This window comes from Salvia hispanica, chromosome 5, assembly GCF_029641045.1.
Source record: "Salvia hispanica isolate PSC_SH4W2 chromosome 5, Shi_PSC_v1, whole genome shotgun sequence".
Lineage (NCBI taxonomy): Eukaryota > Viridiplantae > Streptophyta > Magnoliopsida > Lamiales > Lamiaceae > Salvia > Salvia hispanica.
In genome coordinates, this window is record NC_142696.1 from 27695265 (window position 1) to 27708922 (window position 13658).

The window sequence follows — 13658 nt, forward strand, 5'->3', positions numbered from 1 at the left end:
AAAATTCTACAGTTCATCAACGACGTTGATGAGATTAGAAATTACAATAGGTGTGGGTACGTCTTATCCGTGTTGGAGGCCACGTATCCTACGTGGAAGAGAGGTGAAACCATATATTTTACGGGACCTATCCACTTTCTATTGGTTAGTGAAACAATGATTGAATGTTTAGAGCTTTTACATTGATTACTTACATAGTAGAACATGCATTATTGAACTTTTTTTTATGTTTGATAATGTTTCAATATTCCTTTTAAGTATGCATTACTGATAGTTGATCTTTTGCATTATATATATTATTCAATACATTACAGACCATTTGGCAAACTTTGTTTGTTGTCAGTGTGCATATGTGGACCGCGTAGTTCACATACGGAGGCGTGTCATCCGTGCATGGCCAACAATGAAGGGCTGGACAACAGAAACCCTAAAACAACGAGAGGATGCCGAGCGTGATCAGTTCGGTACTGGAAGGTTGGAGGACCGTGTTGATAAGGAAAAGTATTTGATGGATGAGGAAGCTAGGAGGTTGCAGGCTGTGAACAGAGGAGATGGTGCAGCACCAAGCACAAACAGAGCTAAACGTATACGAGATAAGTTCATCGCTTCAAGTGTGCTGATGGGCCATGCCATCACGACGTGGGTAGAGGATTTCAAGATGATACCGGTTGAACTGCTGGAGGATCAGGGCATCCGAGTAGGGAGTCAGATAAGGAAGAAGTTGCTGGGATTAGAGGATGAGATTGTAGTTCAAGATGAAGAAATAGTTACGCAATTGACTCAAGCAAGGCAAGACGAAGAGGAGTACAGTCCAGAGTGGATTGAAGAGATGGAATAAATGATGTCGGCGTATGACAAGAAGAAGGAGATTGCAAGAGGCTTCGATAGGACATCTTTTGTGCTTGAGGGTTTTGACTGTCCTGACCCGTTTGCGTCACATAAGACACAACCGACAGACATGGCTGGTGGTTCAGGGACAACGATCAATGATGATACAGCCCAAGATGACCCGGTTGGTGCTGCTGACCAAGGAGGGGACATGCCCATACAAGATCAAATAGGCAGTGATATCCCTGATAACACAGCAGGAGATGCTAGCTGTGCACGGGTTGAGAAACCTTCCCGCTTGCATAGGTCAGGAGCAGCAACTGAGGTATGCACCAAGAAAAAAAATGATTAAGTGTTATTAGTTAGTATCATTATCAGACATTTTTTATATGTGTTGCATTGTTTGCAGGTGCGTAGAAGCAGTGTCGAAGATGATGGGAAGGATAGGGAGAATGCAGCGGCCAAGAGTAAAGCCGGGAAAGATAAAGACAAATCAAAGAGTGCAGCCGTAGAGGACACCGTCAAGGTAAATATATGCCCCAAGCATTACTTGCATTGGGTAATAAAAAACTTTCATTATATGCCCCAAGCTGTACATTATATATATATATATATATATATATATATATATATATATATATATATATATATTAGTGCATTAATAAGTTCATTTTGTTTAACTATTTTTTAAAATAACCCAGACAACCAAAGGGAGACGCATTGAGGTTCCGCCAGCCAAGAGAAAACAGCCAGCTAGGGAGGGAACTTCGAAGGCAGCAAAGGGCAAACAGATGGACATTCGGCAAGAGGTTGAATATCTAAATGGAGACACAATTTTATGCATTATTACGTTGATGTCATGCATTGTTGAATTGTAATATTTTTTTCTTGTTTACAGGTACAGACTGCTGCACCCCTTAAGGGCGTACAGATTGGTGTTGCGAGAACAAATGAGCCAATACAACCTGTAGTTCCTAAACATGGTGGTCGAAAGGTTGGTGATCAAGAAAAAGCGAGAGGGAAACACATCGCACAGGAGTCGGATGCGGATGAGGTATCAAATAGCGTAGTTAATTCAAAAACTAAAGTAATAGATCCACTAATTGCTTTATATGTGTCTTTATTTTTTTCAAGAAGGGAAAAGGACGAATGAAGAAGCCTAGTCTGGCTGCCCGGTCTCCATTCAACGAGAGAGCGGTTAGACTGACGGCAAAGCCACACACAGTGGACAAGCAAATCTACTACTGGGTTCTTAACACTGCGGAGAAGAACAGGTAAAAATTATACTTGTGATATTCTCATTTTTGGGACATGTCAATTTGTTTTAACTGGCTAAACATGTACAGGGATTCAGTTGTCTACCACGACAACTTTAAGAGTACTGTGCAGATCGAGATGCAGTCATTAGCGCCATTCAAGCCAGTGACCCCCGATGTTATCGACACATGGAGCTCTTACCTGAATACAATGGAAAGGAACAAGGCACCGGAGACAGTTTCCAGGCTTTTCTTCTCAACAAAACCATGCGTGAGTGTACACCGTTCTCTACATGTTTCTGTCAAGTTTGATACGGCTAACCCAAACAAACTACAGATTCAGTCAATGGTGGACGCACAACCCGAATGGACCGAAGAATTCAAGTTTGATACGTTCTGGACCAGGGTGTTGGAGGAAACAATTGGAATGGGCACCTATCAGTGGGACAAGTATGAAATGGTGAGTTATAGTGAAATAATGTAGTTGTTTCGTAGCTGTAATGGAGATAATAATGTGTTGTAATGGTCCTTCCGTTGTGCAGTTCTTCTTCCCAGTTTGGGGAGCATCCCATCAGTATGTGGTCTGTTTTGATCTTCGAGATTCCAATATGAACATCATTGATCACACCTTGGCGGAGTCACACGGGACCTTTGGAGAAAAATATGGGGAGACACCCTCTCTTCTGGTAATATAGATTACAGCACATAATTTCTGAATTATACAACACAATTTCTGCATTACACATCCAAAAATTGCACATTATATTCCAGTTTCACATTCTCCATTTCTGAATTATACAACACAATTTCTGCATTACACATCACAAATTGCACATTATATTTCAGTGTTAGTTTGTTATTTTTTTTGCCGTGTAGAAAAAATTCTTTGCAGCAGCCCTTACGAAGTCCAAGGTTTCAAAAATGGCGGCACAGGTCAGAAAATGTAGTGCGCATGTCGTGACAATGCCGTGGAGGAACAAGAATGCCACAATGGACACGGGGGTGTATGTGATGAGGCATATGGAGACGTACTTCGGAGAGAGGGAAAAGGATTGGGACTGTGGTCTAACTGGCAAAGGAACGAAGAGCCTGGAATTGTTGCGAATGAAGTTTACAACTGCTCTGCTAACTTCTCCACACAACTCAAAGACTGGGACCAACCAAACACAAGCCACGAAGCATTGGATGGATAAGCCGACTAAATTCAGCTTTGAAAGGTGGGTCGAGAATTATGGGATCGAGTGAACTAGATAGGTTTTGATTTGGATATGAACTAGATGTTTTTTTTTATGATGGAAGGGTGAACATTGAAGTTAGTGGTCCGAATGCTTTGGATATGGTGGATTGTTTTGGATAAGTTGGTACTAAATGTTTTGGATACCCCTGAGTTAGGTGATTTAGAATGTTTTGGAAATGTTGGTACTATATGCTTGCTGCACAAAACTGGTAATGGCTTCTTATAACTTAATAATCATAAATTATTGCCTAATAATGTACAATATTTAGGGAATAATGTATCAGAAAAGTACAATGCATATAAGTAAACAAATAATGTAAATAACTCGATTTATAATGCATTTTTCCGTGATTTTTGTGAAGTTACATACCAATGCATATAACACAATAATGTAACACTTATGCATGGATAATGTTTGTAAATATCCATATAATGCACGGTGATTCACATTATGGAAAATACTATGACTCCAAAACACCCGGCTCCTATAATAAATCAGAATACGTTGCACGTAGTAAATTCAAATAATGTAAAAAATAGATAACAATAATGCACAAAAAAACTTTAATAATGAACAATCATTTAAAAATCCTTGTTCAAGGTGGGAAGAAATAGACTTAAACACTGCGCATAAAACGCAAAACAAAGAAAAATAATGCTGTTTGAATGATAATAAATCAACATTTCCTCTTTCCCTTACGCAGCTCATTGTCCATTTCAAGCTCTTTAAGCATTGGACAATTTCTAGAGTCATGATGGCACAACTCATCGCACGCCTTACACCGTCTAAGGGGCCTAGTAGCATCCTTGATAGCCTTTTCTCTCTTGGAAATCAGACGACTAGCGGAGCTGCTCGCGTGCCCCTTCGTCTTTACCACATCCGGAGGGTGGACCTCGACGACTTCCGGCCTTTCCATTCCATAAAACTGTTCAATCATGCGCCTCTTCTCAGAAACGGATGTTAAAGGAGTTCCAGCTTGAAGTGAATTACCCAGTTCCTCTAGTCCACCTACGAATGCACGAAGCACATCAATGTCCGTCTCAAAGCGACGAAGAAAATCATAGAACAGTGAGATCCCTTGCTTTGAAACGTTTTGCCTTTCATCAACAAAGGACTGTGTAGGTGAAGTCTCATCAACATGTCCATGGACAGCCTTAGCTAGCGGGGTCTTTAGCCATCTACTTGCACAGTAGTCATCCGGAATCTTTTTCACTTCATTGTTCCTAAACAAAAAGAATATATGACTGCACAGATATCCCTGCCTAACGAAAAGTTTGCAATCGCATGAGTATGACTCGTCACTCTTATCATGTCTCACAAAGTACGAATTGCGAAGGCTGTCTCCGAGTTTGTAGGTGTCCACCATGTCTGCAGACGAGAAGTCCAAAACGCGGCATCTGTCATTTCCCTCAATAATCTTCTCTTGTATTTTCTTGAACATACTATCCGTATAAGTAGAAGCATGTTTCTCGAAAGGGAGAGCAGTGGCCAATATAGGTAGGGCAGTCGCGTCTTGGTAGTCCAGCTTTGTTCTACTATTCCGCTGGAAATCCACAGCTTGGTTGAAATTCAAGTAGAATTCGGCAATGTTGTTGCGTGGCTTCAGAAATCTTTTGTAGAAGCTGTTCTCTGACTCAGAAATAGAGGTGGTCCTAATCATCGAGCCCATTGGGAAATCTCTGAAGTATGCAGGTATCCATAATTGCCTGTAGTCGTACAATGTCTTCAACCAACCATGGTCTTCCAGGTCGTAACGTTCAACTACTCCATTCCACTCTTCTTCGAACTCGTCGGGTTCTAGCAGATCCGACCAGACGCAGGCATTGAACTCTTTCTTGAAATCTTCGTCCCGCAACAACCGACCAGGAACTTTATTGGCCAACTTATGCATGATATGCCACATACACCATCTGTGGCGAGTCCCAACAAGAATCTCTTCAATAGCCGATCTCATCCCCAAATCTTGATCTGTAACAATCATCTTTGGAGCAACACCCATACATTGGACAAAATGTCTAAACAGCCATGCAAAAGCGTCTGTCTTCTCGTTGTTTACCAAACCAGCAGCGAAAGTTACTGGTCTTCCATGATTGTCCTTTCCCGTGAATGGCGCGAAGATCATACAATACCTGTAACATAAGCCAGCATAATTCAAGCAAAAAACAGGTATAATGCATAAATAGTATATTTAAATGCATTCAATAATGTTCATATTATACTGTTATAATGCACGACAGGTGCACCTATTGGTGTTGTAGGTGGTGTCAAAAGCCACAATATCACCGAACATGTGGTAATTCCTCTTCATCAAACCATCACACCAAAACAGAGCAACCAGCTGGTTGCTAGCATTAACCTCGTACTCATATGTGAATGCCTCGGACATCTCCTTCTTCCTAGCCATATCATCCAAAACCATTTGTACGTCAATACCATGAACGTATGCTTTGATGTCTCGTGAAGCATTCCTTATATCCCCAACATTGCAGCCAACGAGCTGAAAACCACCGAGAATTTCCTTCAGCACGTTAAACGTGAGCGTGGGGCCTATGTTAGCCTTTGAACAATCAAGGATAAATTGATGATGTACGTCGTCCAAGTTTCGATTGATTGACATAAACTGCTGATGCTCTGTCACAACCATGTAATGGTTATGAACTTCGTTAAACTCCTCAACAGTATAACCTGAAACTCCTCCATCGGAGAAGAACTTGAATGAGATACTGGCTTTACAACCACAACGCTTTGATAAACGTCGACGTTTAATCGAAAAACCAGACCGTGCATTTGCTTGGTCATCCTCGCTCGACTTCTTGCTGCCTTCCCTGTTGCAAACCACATTATACCAAGTAATTACAACATCGGCTTTCCTCAGTTGTGCTTTGCGAGTATCAAAACCCACAGCACGGGCATACACATCGTAGAACGCGAAACAAAAATCCAGAGATTTGAACTTCTGCCCAACCACAGGCCTCAAATCTTTCGAGCAGTCAGGTACAACAACCACTGCACACAATAAAAAAAAAACAATCTCAGCTAATAAACAATAAAACGTGCATTATCTATCTAATAATTTACATTATACTGTATTAAATCTACATTATTTGTATCTAATAACACAACACCCTATATTACTTATCGTGTGTAAACCAAAAGCAAGACCGAATAAAACTTGGAACATTTATTCGAATCTGTACATTATCTACTAATGAATGAACATTAAGATTAACAAATAATACAACATCCCAGCCGCCGTTTCTAAACCCTAGCCCATGCAAACTCAATTCTAAACCCTAGTAGACCCCTACAGCAAATTTATGGAACGTCAGTTTCTAAACCCTAGCCCATGCAAACTCAGTTATGGAACGTCAATTTTGGAAGTAATGAAACGTGGATACAATAAACTACGATTTTTCGAACAAATTTACCTTCGTCCATGTTTGAATCATAAGCTTCGTCCATTGTTGAAGAACCGCTTTCTTCCATTGTTGGGGACGAACGACGGCTTTGTTACAGCCGGAATTTAACCCCGAAATTTTAACGACCAAATAACGAAGAAAGATGAAAGAGAAGAAAGATGGAAGAAGGACGACAGAGAAGAAAGAATTCTGGGAGACTATGAAAAAACCGCTGCAAAATCTTTTGAGGGAGAAAATCATGGACTTACCATAACCAACGATTTTGTCAATACCTTAAAAGCCCTTCAGCGATTTTTTAATGAATAAAATTAATTCAATCAGGCCCTAATCTCGTCCATTAGATCTTGATAATGAATGGTGGAGATTAAGAAGGAAAAAGCATCAAATATAGAAAAAGTATATGAATACAACGCTCTCTCTCTCTCTCTATATATATATATATATAGTTGTGATCAATGTCGAACCAATTTTAAAGACCGAACTAGAGACCAAATCTGGGCCATTAGATCTAGTTTTTTTGATGAGATGTGCTGCTGTGAAAATTTTTTCTGCTTCATTACTAGCCCATTTTACTTCATTGTATAGGTTTATTACTTCATTCTGTACTTAATACCTTGAAACTATAACATGTTTTTACTTGCTTCCAGTAGGTTTTGAAATGATTCAACATATGTTTCATTCAAATTCATTGACGTGGATTTTTGCTTGATTAACATTTAAAAATGCAATTTATTCAAGTGAGTTTATTACTTCATTCAGGAATGTTATTACTTCATTGGATAAGATTTTTACTTCATTCCAGTAGGACTTTAAATGCTTCTACACATACTTCATTCCAATAATTTATTGCATTATTCCATGTGTTTATTAAACCAATATTAGCGTCATGGCGGTGGTGATAGATATTGTAGAGAGAAAGAACGGCACGCGGCGGCGAAACCACATTTACGTACTGGAATGAAGTAAAAACATACTGGAATGAAGTAAAAACCTACTAGAATGAAGTAATATATTCTGGAACGAAGTTAAATCTTCGTAACATGTTAGTATGACTTATTTACCTTTGGATGAATTAAAATAGGCTCGTGATGAAGGCGAAAATAATTTATAAATTTATGTATCTTATCCATAAAACACTAGATCTAAAAGCCCTAATTTGGTAGGGTTCGGTGGTTCGGTCTTTAAGAGTGGATTTGTGGATAATGGGATTCTCTCTCTCTCTCTCTCTATATATATATATATATATAAATATAGAGTCCTATTAACCACAAATCCACCCTTAAAGACCGAACTAGAGACCAAATTAGGGCCACTCATTTTTCTTAATCTTATGGTTATGATTAATTTACAATTAATTTAATATTTTATTAAATAAAAACGTTTTTTTTAATTTTTTAATTTTTTTTAAAAATATTTTATTTTATTTTTTTTTTAAAATTTTTTAATTTTTTTTTTAAAATTTTTAATTTTTTTTATTCGATAAAAACTTGATGGAGTAAATAATGAACTATATTCACTACATAATGAACTAAATGAATGTATGTTATGAACTTATTACTTCATTCAGTTGTGCTATTACTTCGTTCCGTTAGTTTATTAATTCATTTATTAATGCTATTACTTCATTTTACTAGTTTATTACTTCATTCCGTTAGTTTATTACTTCATTCAGTCATGCTATTACTTCATTCTATTAGTTTATTACTTCATAATGTGTTATGACATAATTATCTTTCAGTTGAGTTTATGGTTATTACTTCATTCCGTTAGTTTATTACTTCATTCAGTCATGTTATTGTTATGAGCTTATTACTTCATTCAGTCGTGCTATTACTTCATTCCGTTAGTTTATTACTTCATTTATTCTTGTTATTACTTCATTCTGTTACTTATTACTTCATTCCGTTAGTTTATTACTTCATTCAATCATGTTATTACCTCATTCCATTAGTTTATTACTTCATAATGTGTTATGACATAATTATCTTTCAGTTGGGTTTAGGGTTATTACTTCATTCCGTTAGTTTATCACTTCATTCAATCATGTTATTACTTCATTCTATTAGTTTAGTACTTCATTCCGTTAGTTTATTACCTCCTCCGTCCCAAAAAAGTTGAGTCGTGTTCCTTTTTAGTCCGTCCCAACAAAGTTGAGTCATTTCCTTTTTTAACTAAAGACAAAACATCTAATCACTCTTACTTTATTCCATCATTTACTTTACTCTCTCTTATTTTTTCTACTTTTTTCATCTCTCCTATTTATTTAATATAAATTCTTAATCTCCGTGCCCAAAAGTTTTGTCTCAACTTTTATGGGACGGAGGGAGTACTTCATTCAGTCATGCTATTACTTCATTCAGTTATGTTATTACTTTATTTCATTAGTTTACTACTTCATTGCATTAGTTTATTACTTCATTTTATTATTTTATTACTTCATAATGTGTTATGACATAATTATCTTTCAGTTGAAGTAAATTCAGTATATAATGAATGCGAAAAATTACTTCATAACATACATTCATTTAGTTCATTATGTAGTGAATATAGTTCATTATTTACTCCAACAAGTTTTTATCGAATAAAAAAAAAAATCTAAAAAAAAAATTAATTTTTTTTATTAAAAATTAAAAATAAATAAAAAAAACTTAATTTTTTTTAAAAAAATTTTTAAAAAAAAATTAAAAAAATAAATTTAAAAAGTTTTTATTTAATAAAATATTAAATAAATTCTAAATTAATCATAACCATAAGATTAAGAAAAATGAGTGGCCTAAATTTGGTCTCTAGTTCGGTCTTTAAGAAGGGTTCCACTAACTTTTTTTAACCCATTTTTCTTAACATTTTTTAAAACTTGCGTCGCCAATAAATGAGACTCCTAATGGTGGTCGGAGGGATATCTAAAACTTGGATCTCCAATATAAAATTACTGGCTTTGTTACTGGTCTTAGGTTTTTTTTGTCTTAGTTTTTTGTATGGTTAAATGAACATAAATTTAAAGGTCGTGCCACGAAGGACTTAATCTTAGACCTTTTCGGGTATTATTAACCTCTCTGTCGCTTGACCAGCTCACACACACAAAAAACAGGCAGAGAATAAAAGTAAATAATAAATAATTCATTGGATTCATCAGGAATCGAACTCAGATTGCTAGCTTAGATGGGGAACAATTTCGTTACCTGGTCTTAGACCATCTCCAAGGGTATACTAACACCTAAAATGAGACAGGTGATTAGCTCTAATAGTACTCTAAAACTAATCTCATTTTTTATTTTTGGGAAAAAAAATATATATCTTTAGGTTTACACTAAACTCAAATCAATTTTTTTTCAAATTTTGTGAGTAAAAAATATACTCCCTCCGTCCCGCTTAAGATGACACGTTTTCCTTTTTAGTTTGTTCCAACTAAGATGACACATTTTCTTTTTGGAAATTTTCCCTCTCCAATTAATACACTCAACCACTTTTTTTTACACTTATTAAAATATCCATCTTTCTTTATCTCTCTACTTTAATACTTACACTCACCTTTTCTCTCTCCAATTAAACACTTTAACCAATAACTCCTAAAATCCCGTGCCGGCTAAGCAATGTGTCATCTTAGTCAGGACGGAGAAACTAATATAGAGAATATTCTTTTAAGTTTGAATTTAGTATAAGAACTAATATTCTTTTTAATAGTATTATACTCCCTCCGTCCCAGATTTGTAGTAACATTTTACCATAAAAGTTCGTCCCACATTTGGAGTAACATTTAGAATTTACCATATTTGCACATAAAATTTTACCCTATTATTCACTAAAATTACATCCAAATGCCATTATCTACATTAAAATAAATTGAAATAAAAATAACAAACGAAAAAGTAAAAAAGGAACCCACCATCTCATTTCATTTATTACTCACTCTATCATCTCACTTCATTTATTACACACTCCATCATCACTCCATATCTCACTTCATTTATTACACACTCCATCATCTCACTCCACCAACACACTTCATTTATTACACACTTCACCTCTCACTTCATTAATTACACACTCCATCAATTTCTTATAACTCGTGCCATAACTAAATGTTACTACAAATGTGGGATGGAGAGAGTATTTGATATGACATTTGCAATACCAAAATGAGTTTGAGTCCGGTGCTCTTAATCACAATTGAATAGAAGGAGCCTCAATTAATTATCAGAATAAAATAAATATTCTGACATGGATTTCCGACAGGCTTCAATCCCGTAATCTTATCACAACATTTTTATTTATTATTTCAACTGTTACTACACCTCGAGCACTCTGCTTTCTTTGTGTTTCCTCAAAAGGGCTATATTTTTCCTGCTTTGGATTGCAGCCTCAGATTCTGCACAAAAATCGATTTGACTTCGGGGATAAAAGGCAAAGCAGAGATAATTATTAACTGTTGTAGCTATTCATTGTTTGCCCCCTTTTCTTGATTTTTTTTGGGGAGGTTTGATTATTGTAGTAGTTGATATTTTGATATGATTCTAAGCTCGTGTGGGAGTGGTATGTGGTGCTGTTTTCTTGATGTGAGTTAAAGATGGTAGCTTTATTGGTATTAGGTGAATTCAATTTGTGATGCTTTTGGTTAAATTCGTCTATATATTTAGGATTCGGGGCGTTTGCTTTTGAGTTGAACATGATTGGAAGATCTTACGGGAATTACATGTGTTGATTTCCTTCCGTTTTTGGTTGGTCGATTCGGTGATTTAAGTGAGATTTTCATATCATAACTTGTTTGTTTAAACGATTGTATGACTTCTTCTTAATTACCCTTTTGTGGGTTGTGTGTTTCCTACTGCTTTTCGACTATCACTGTTCTACCATAGGCTTGTTAAGTTGTTACTCCCCTCTTCCTTGGGCGGCACTGGATTTTATGTGGATTTATTTTGTGTATTAAGTGAAGAGAATAAAGTAAGAGAGGGTGAATAAAGTAGCGATAAAGGTGTTTCTTTTTCAGTTATGAGTCATCTTGGTTGGGACAAACCAAAAAGAAAATTGGGTCATCTTTGATGGGAGGGAGAGAGCATATTCTTTCTCGTTTCCGAACACATGCTTTCTTGAGCTCTGGCTTTGTCCTCTCTTCTTTGAGAACCATCTGCATTTGTCATTGATATCTTTCATATAGTTTCTTTCTTGGAAAATACTAGTACTATGTTTTAACTTGTTGCTAGAATACTTGTGGAGAATGGGAAGAATGGTGTGCTGATCTTTTGTCTTACTTATACGGGTATAATTCTTTGTAATCTCGAACAAAACGTAAAAGAGTAGATGGTAGGTTAGCCTATATGTTGCCAATAGCTAATGCAGTATATAACGAGTTTTTCCTGCATCTTCGTGCACAGGTTTTATTGTTTTGAGCCCTACTCATGGACTCCCCTCAATTGGTTGTTTCACCGCTCAAGAGCTCCTTCCCGGAGTCTGAGAAACAGCATACTGCAGACAAGTCAAGCCACTTTTCAAGGGAAATCAATTTCCAGAAGAAGGGAAGTGCAGTGGGTAACTTGGAGGAGTTCGTAGGTGCTTTGGAGGTCTACATACACCAAGCTAGGGATATCCACAACATTTGCATCTATCAGAAACAAGATGTTTATGCTAAACTTTGTCTTACTAGCGATCCTGAGAAGACAGTCTCTACCAAGATCATCAATGGTGGTGGGGCAAACCCGATTTTCAATGAGAATCTCAGTCTCAATATTCGCAAAGTTGATTCCTCCCTTAAATGTGAGATATGGATGTTAAGCAGGGTGAGGAATTATCTTGAAGATCAGCTTCTTGGGTTTGCTTTGGTGCCTATATCTGAAGTCTTCCTTAACAATGGTAAGTTGGAAAAGGAGTTCTCTCTTTCCTCAACTGATCTCTTCCACTCGCCCGCAGGATTCGTTCAGTTGTCCGTCACTTATATTGGAGTGCAACCTGAAGTCATTCCAATCCCGGCACCACCCACATATGTGGAGACTGATTCAATGACCAAGGACACTGAATCTACCAAGTCTGTTCCCGATGATATGGATAAGATCGAGTTTCCTGACCCAAATGTTGCAAATGAGAATCACCAGATGGTCGAAGAATATTTTGGGATGCCATGTAGCAATGTGGACTCACCAAGTTCAGATAGCCTGGTCAGTTCTGATACTGAGAATCAGGTTAGCTCGGAGATTGAAGTCCAGCATGAAGAAAGTTTCTCGATGCGAACTACATGTTCAAGACCAACCCCAAAGGTTGATTCTCCTCCGAGCAGCACATCAACGAATGGAGGTTCCTCTGCATCAGCTCCCGTGAGTTTTCAGTCTTCTGAGACTCTAAAAGATTCAAAATCTCCGGGTGAGGAACTCGTTTCACTTCCTAAAGACAAATCCAAGGAAAAAATTGCCAACGGAGTTGATGTGGACAGTAATGCATCAGGTGGGGTGTCAAGTGATACATCTGCAAAGCCCGTTATCACAGTGCCGGAGCCAAAGGTGGTTCAGCAGGACATAGTGGATATGTACATGAAGAGCATGCAGCAATTTACTGAATCCTTAGCTAAAATGAAGCTTCCCATGGACTTTGAAAACGGGCCGACCAGCTCAGAGAATTCAACGAGTTCTGGGCAGAAGACTCCAGGATCGAAGAACTCGGGCTCTCGAGTATTTTATGGAAGTAGAGCTTTCTTCTGAGCAATTGTTGAGGTTCCCAGGATACACAGGTGACTTTAGTGACTAAAATGGAGACTGATGGTAGTAGTAGCATTTAGATGTAATGTAATCTGGTGGTGTACTTTATCTGGCTATGTATTAGATGATAAAAAAAGATACTGACTTGTATGTTGTATGAGTCTTGTGCCATCTGAGTTACTTGTAATGTACATTTAAGACCTCTGCTGTTTAATCTCGCCACTTTACTCTTAATGG

At 37.2% G+C, this 13658-nt stretch overlaps 3 protein-coding genes across 6 annotated transcripts; 2 read left to right on the forward strand and 1 right to left on the reverse strand.

Moving 5' to 3' along the window:
• Window positions 1-841: 841 nt before the first annotated feature.
• Window positions 842-3329, forward strand: LOC148926572 (uncharacterized). Its single transcript, XM_089059176.1, has 9 exons — window positions 842-1153; window positions 1238-1354; window positions 1530-1637; window positions 1727-1882; window positions 1966-2102; window positions 2175-2355; window positions 2422-2544; window positions 2627-2770; window positions 2961-3329. Exons 1-9 carry the CDS (start codon window positions 842-844, stop codon window positions 3327-3329), a joined length of 1647 nt encoding a protein of 548 aa, XP_088915302.1.
• A 669-nt stretch (window positions 3330-3998) lies between these two features.
• Window positions 3999-6808, reverse strand: LOC125198112 (protein FAR1-RELATED SEQUENCE 5-like). Its single transcript, XM_089059177.1, has 3 exons — window positions 6751-6808; window positions 5566-6358; window positions 3999-5451 (listed from the first exon to the last, which is right to left on the reverse strand). Exons 1-3 carry the CDS (start codon window positions 6806-6808, stop codon window positions 3999-4001), a joined length of 2304 nt encoding a protein of 767 aa, XP_088915303.1.
• Window positions 6809-10946: 4138 nt separating this feature from the next.
• Window positions 10947-13655, forward strand: LOC125186431 (uncharacterized). 4 transcript variants are annotated; one of them, XM_048082791.2, is made up of 2 exons: window positions 10947-11995; window positions 12111-13655. In XM_048082791.2, exon 2 carries the CDS (start codon window positions 12135-12137, stop codon window positions 13422-13424), a length of 1290 nt encoding a protein of 429 aa, XP_047938748.1. In that variant the 5' UTR covers window positions 10947-11995; window positions 12111-12134; the 3' UTR covers window positions 13425-13655. The 4 variants fall into 4 exon arrangements, with proteins under 4 accessions (XP_047938748.1, XP_047938749.1, XP_047938751.1 ...); XM_048082792.2 differs by having other exon boundaries at window positions 10947-11294; XM_048082794.2 differs by having other exon boundaries at window positions 10947-11166.
• Window positions 13656-13658: the final 3 nt, after the last annotated feature.

What these genes read in the sequence shown, in the direction of transcription:
- LOC125186431 (XM_048082791.2), top strand. Translation starts at nt 12,135, where the DNA reads ATGGACTCCCCTCAATTGGTTGTTTCACCGCTCAAGAGCTCCTTCCCG.
- LOC148926572 (XM_089059176.1), top strand. Translation starts at nt 842, where the DNA reads ATGTCGGCGTATGACAAGAAGAAGGAGATTGCAAGAGGCTTCGATAGG. An exon ending in AGATGGACATTCGGCAAGAG is followed by an intron (nt 1,638 to 1,726) that starts GTTGAATATCTA and finishes TCTTGTTTACAG; the next exon opens with GTACAGACTGCTGCACCCCT. An exon ending in AACACTGCGGAGAAGAACAG is followed by an intron (nt 2,103 to 2,174) that starts GTAAAAATTATA and finishes AAACATGTACAG; the next exon opens with GGATTCAGTTGTCTACCACG.
- LOC125198112 (XM_089059177.1), bottom strand. Translation starts at nt 6,808, where the DNA reads ATGGAAGAAAGCGGTTCTTCAACAATGGACGAAGCTTATGATTCAAAC. An exon ending in TGATTCAAACATGGACGAAG is followed by an intron (nt 6,359 to 6,750) that starts GTAAATTTGTTC and finishes ATTGTTTATTAG; the next exon opens with CTGAGATTGTTTTTTTTTTA. An exon ending in ACCACCTACAACACCAATAG is followed by an intron (nt 5,452 to 5,565) that starts GTGCACCTGTCG and finishes CTTATGTTACAG; the next exon opens with GTATTGTATGATCTTCGCGC.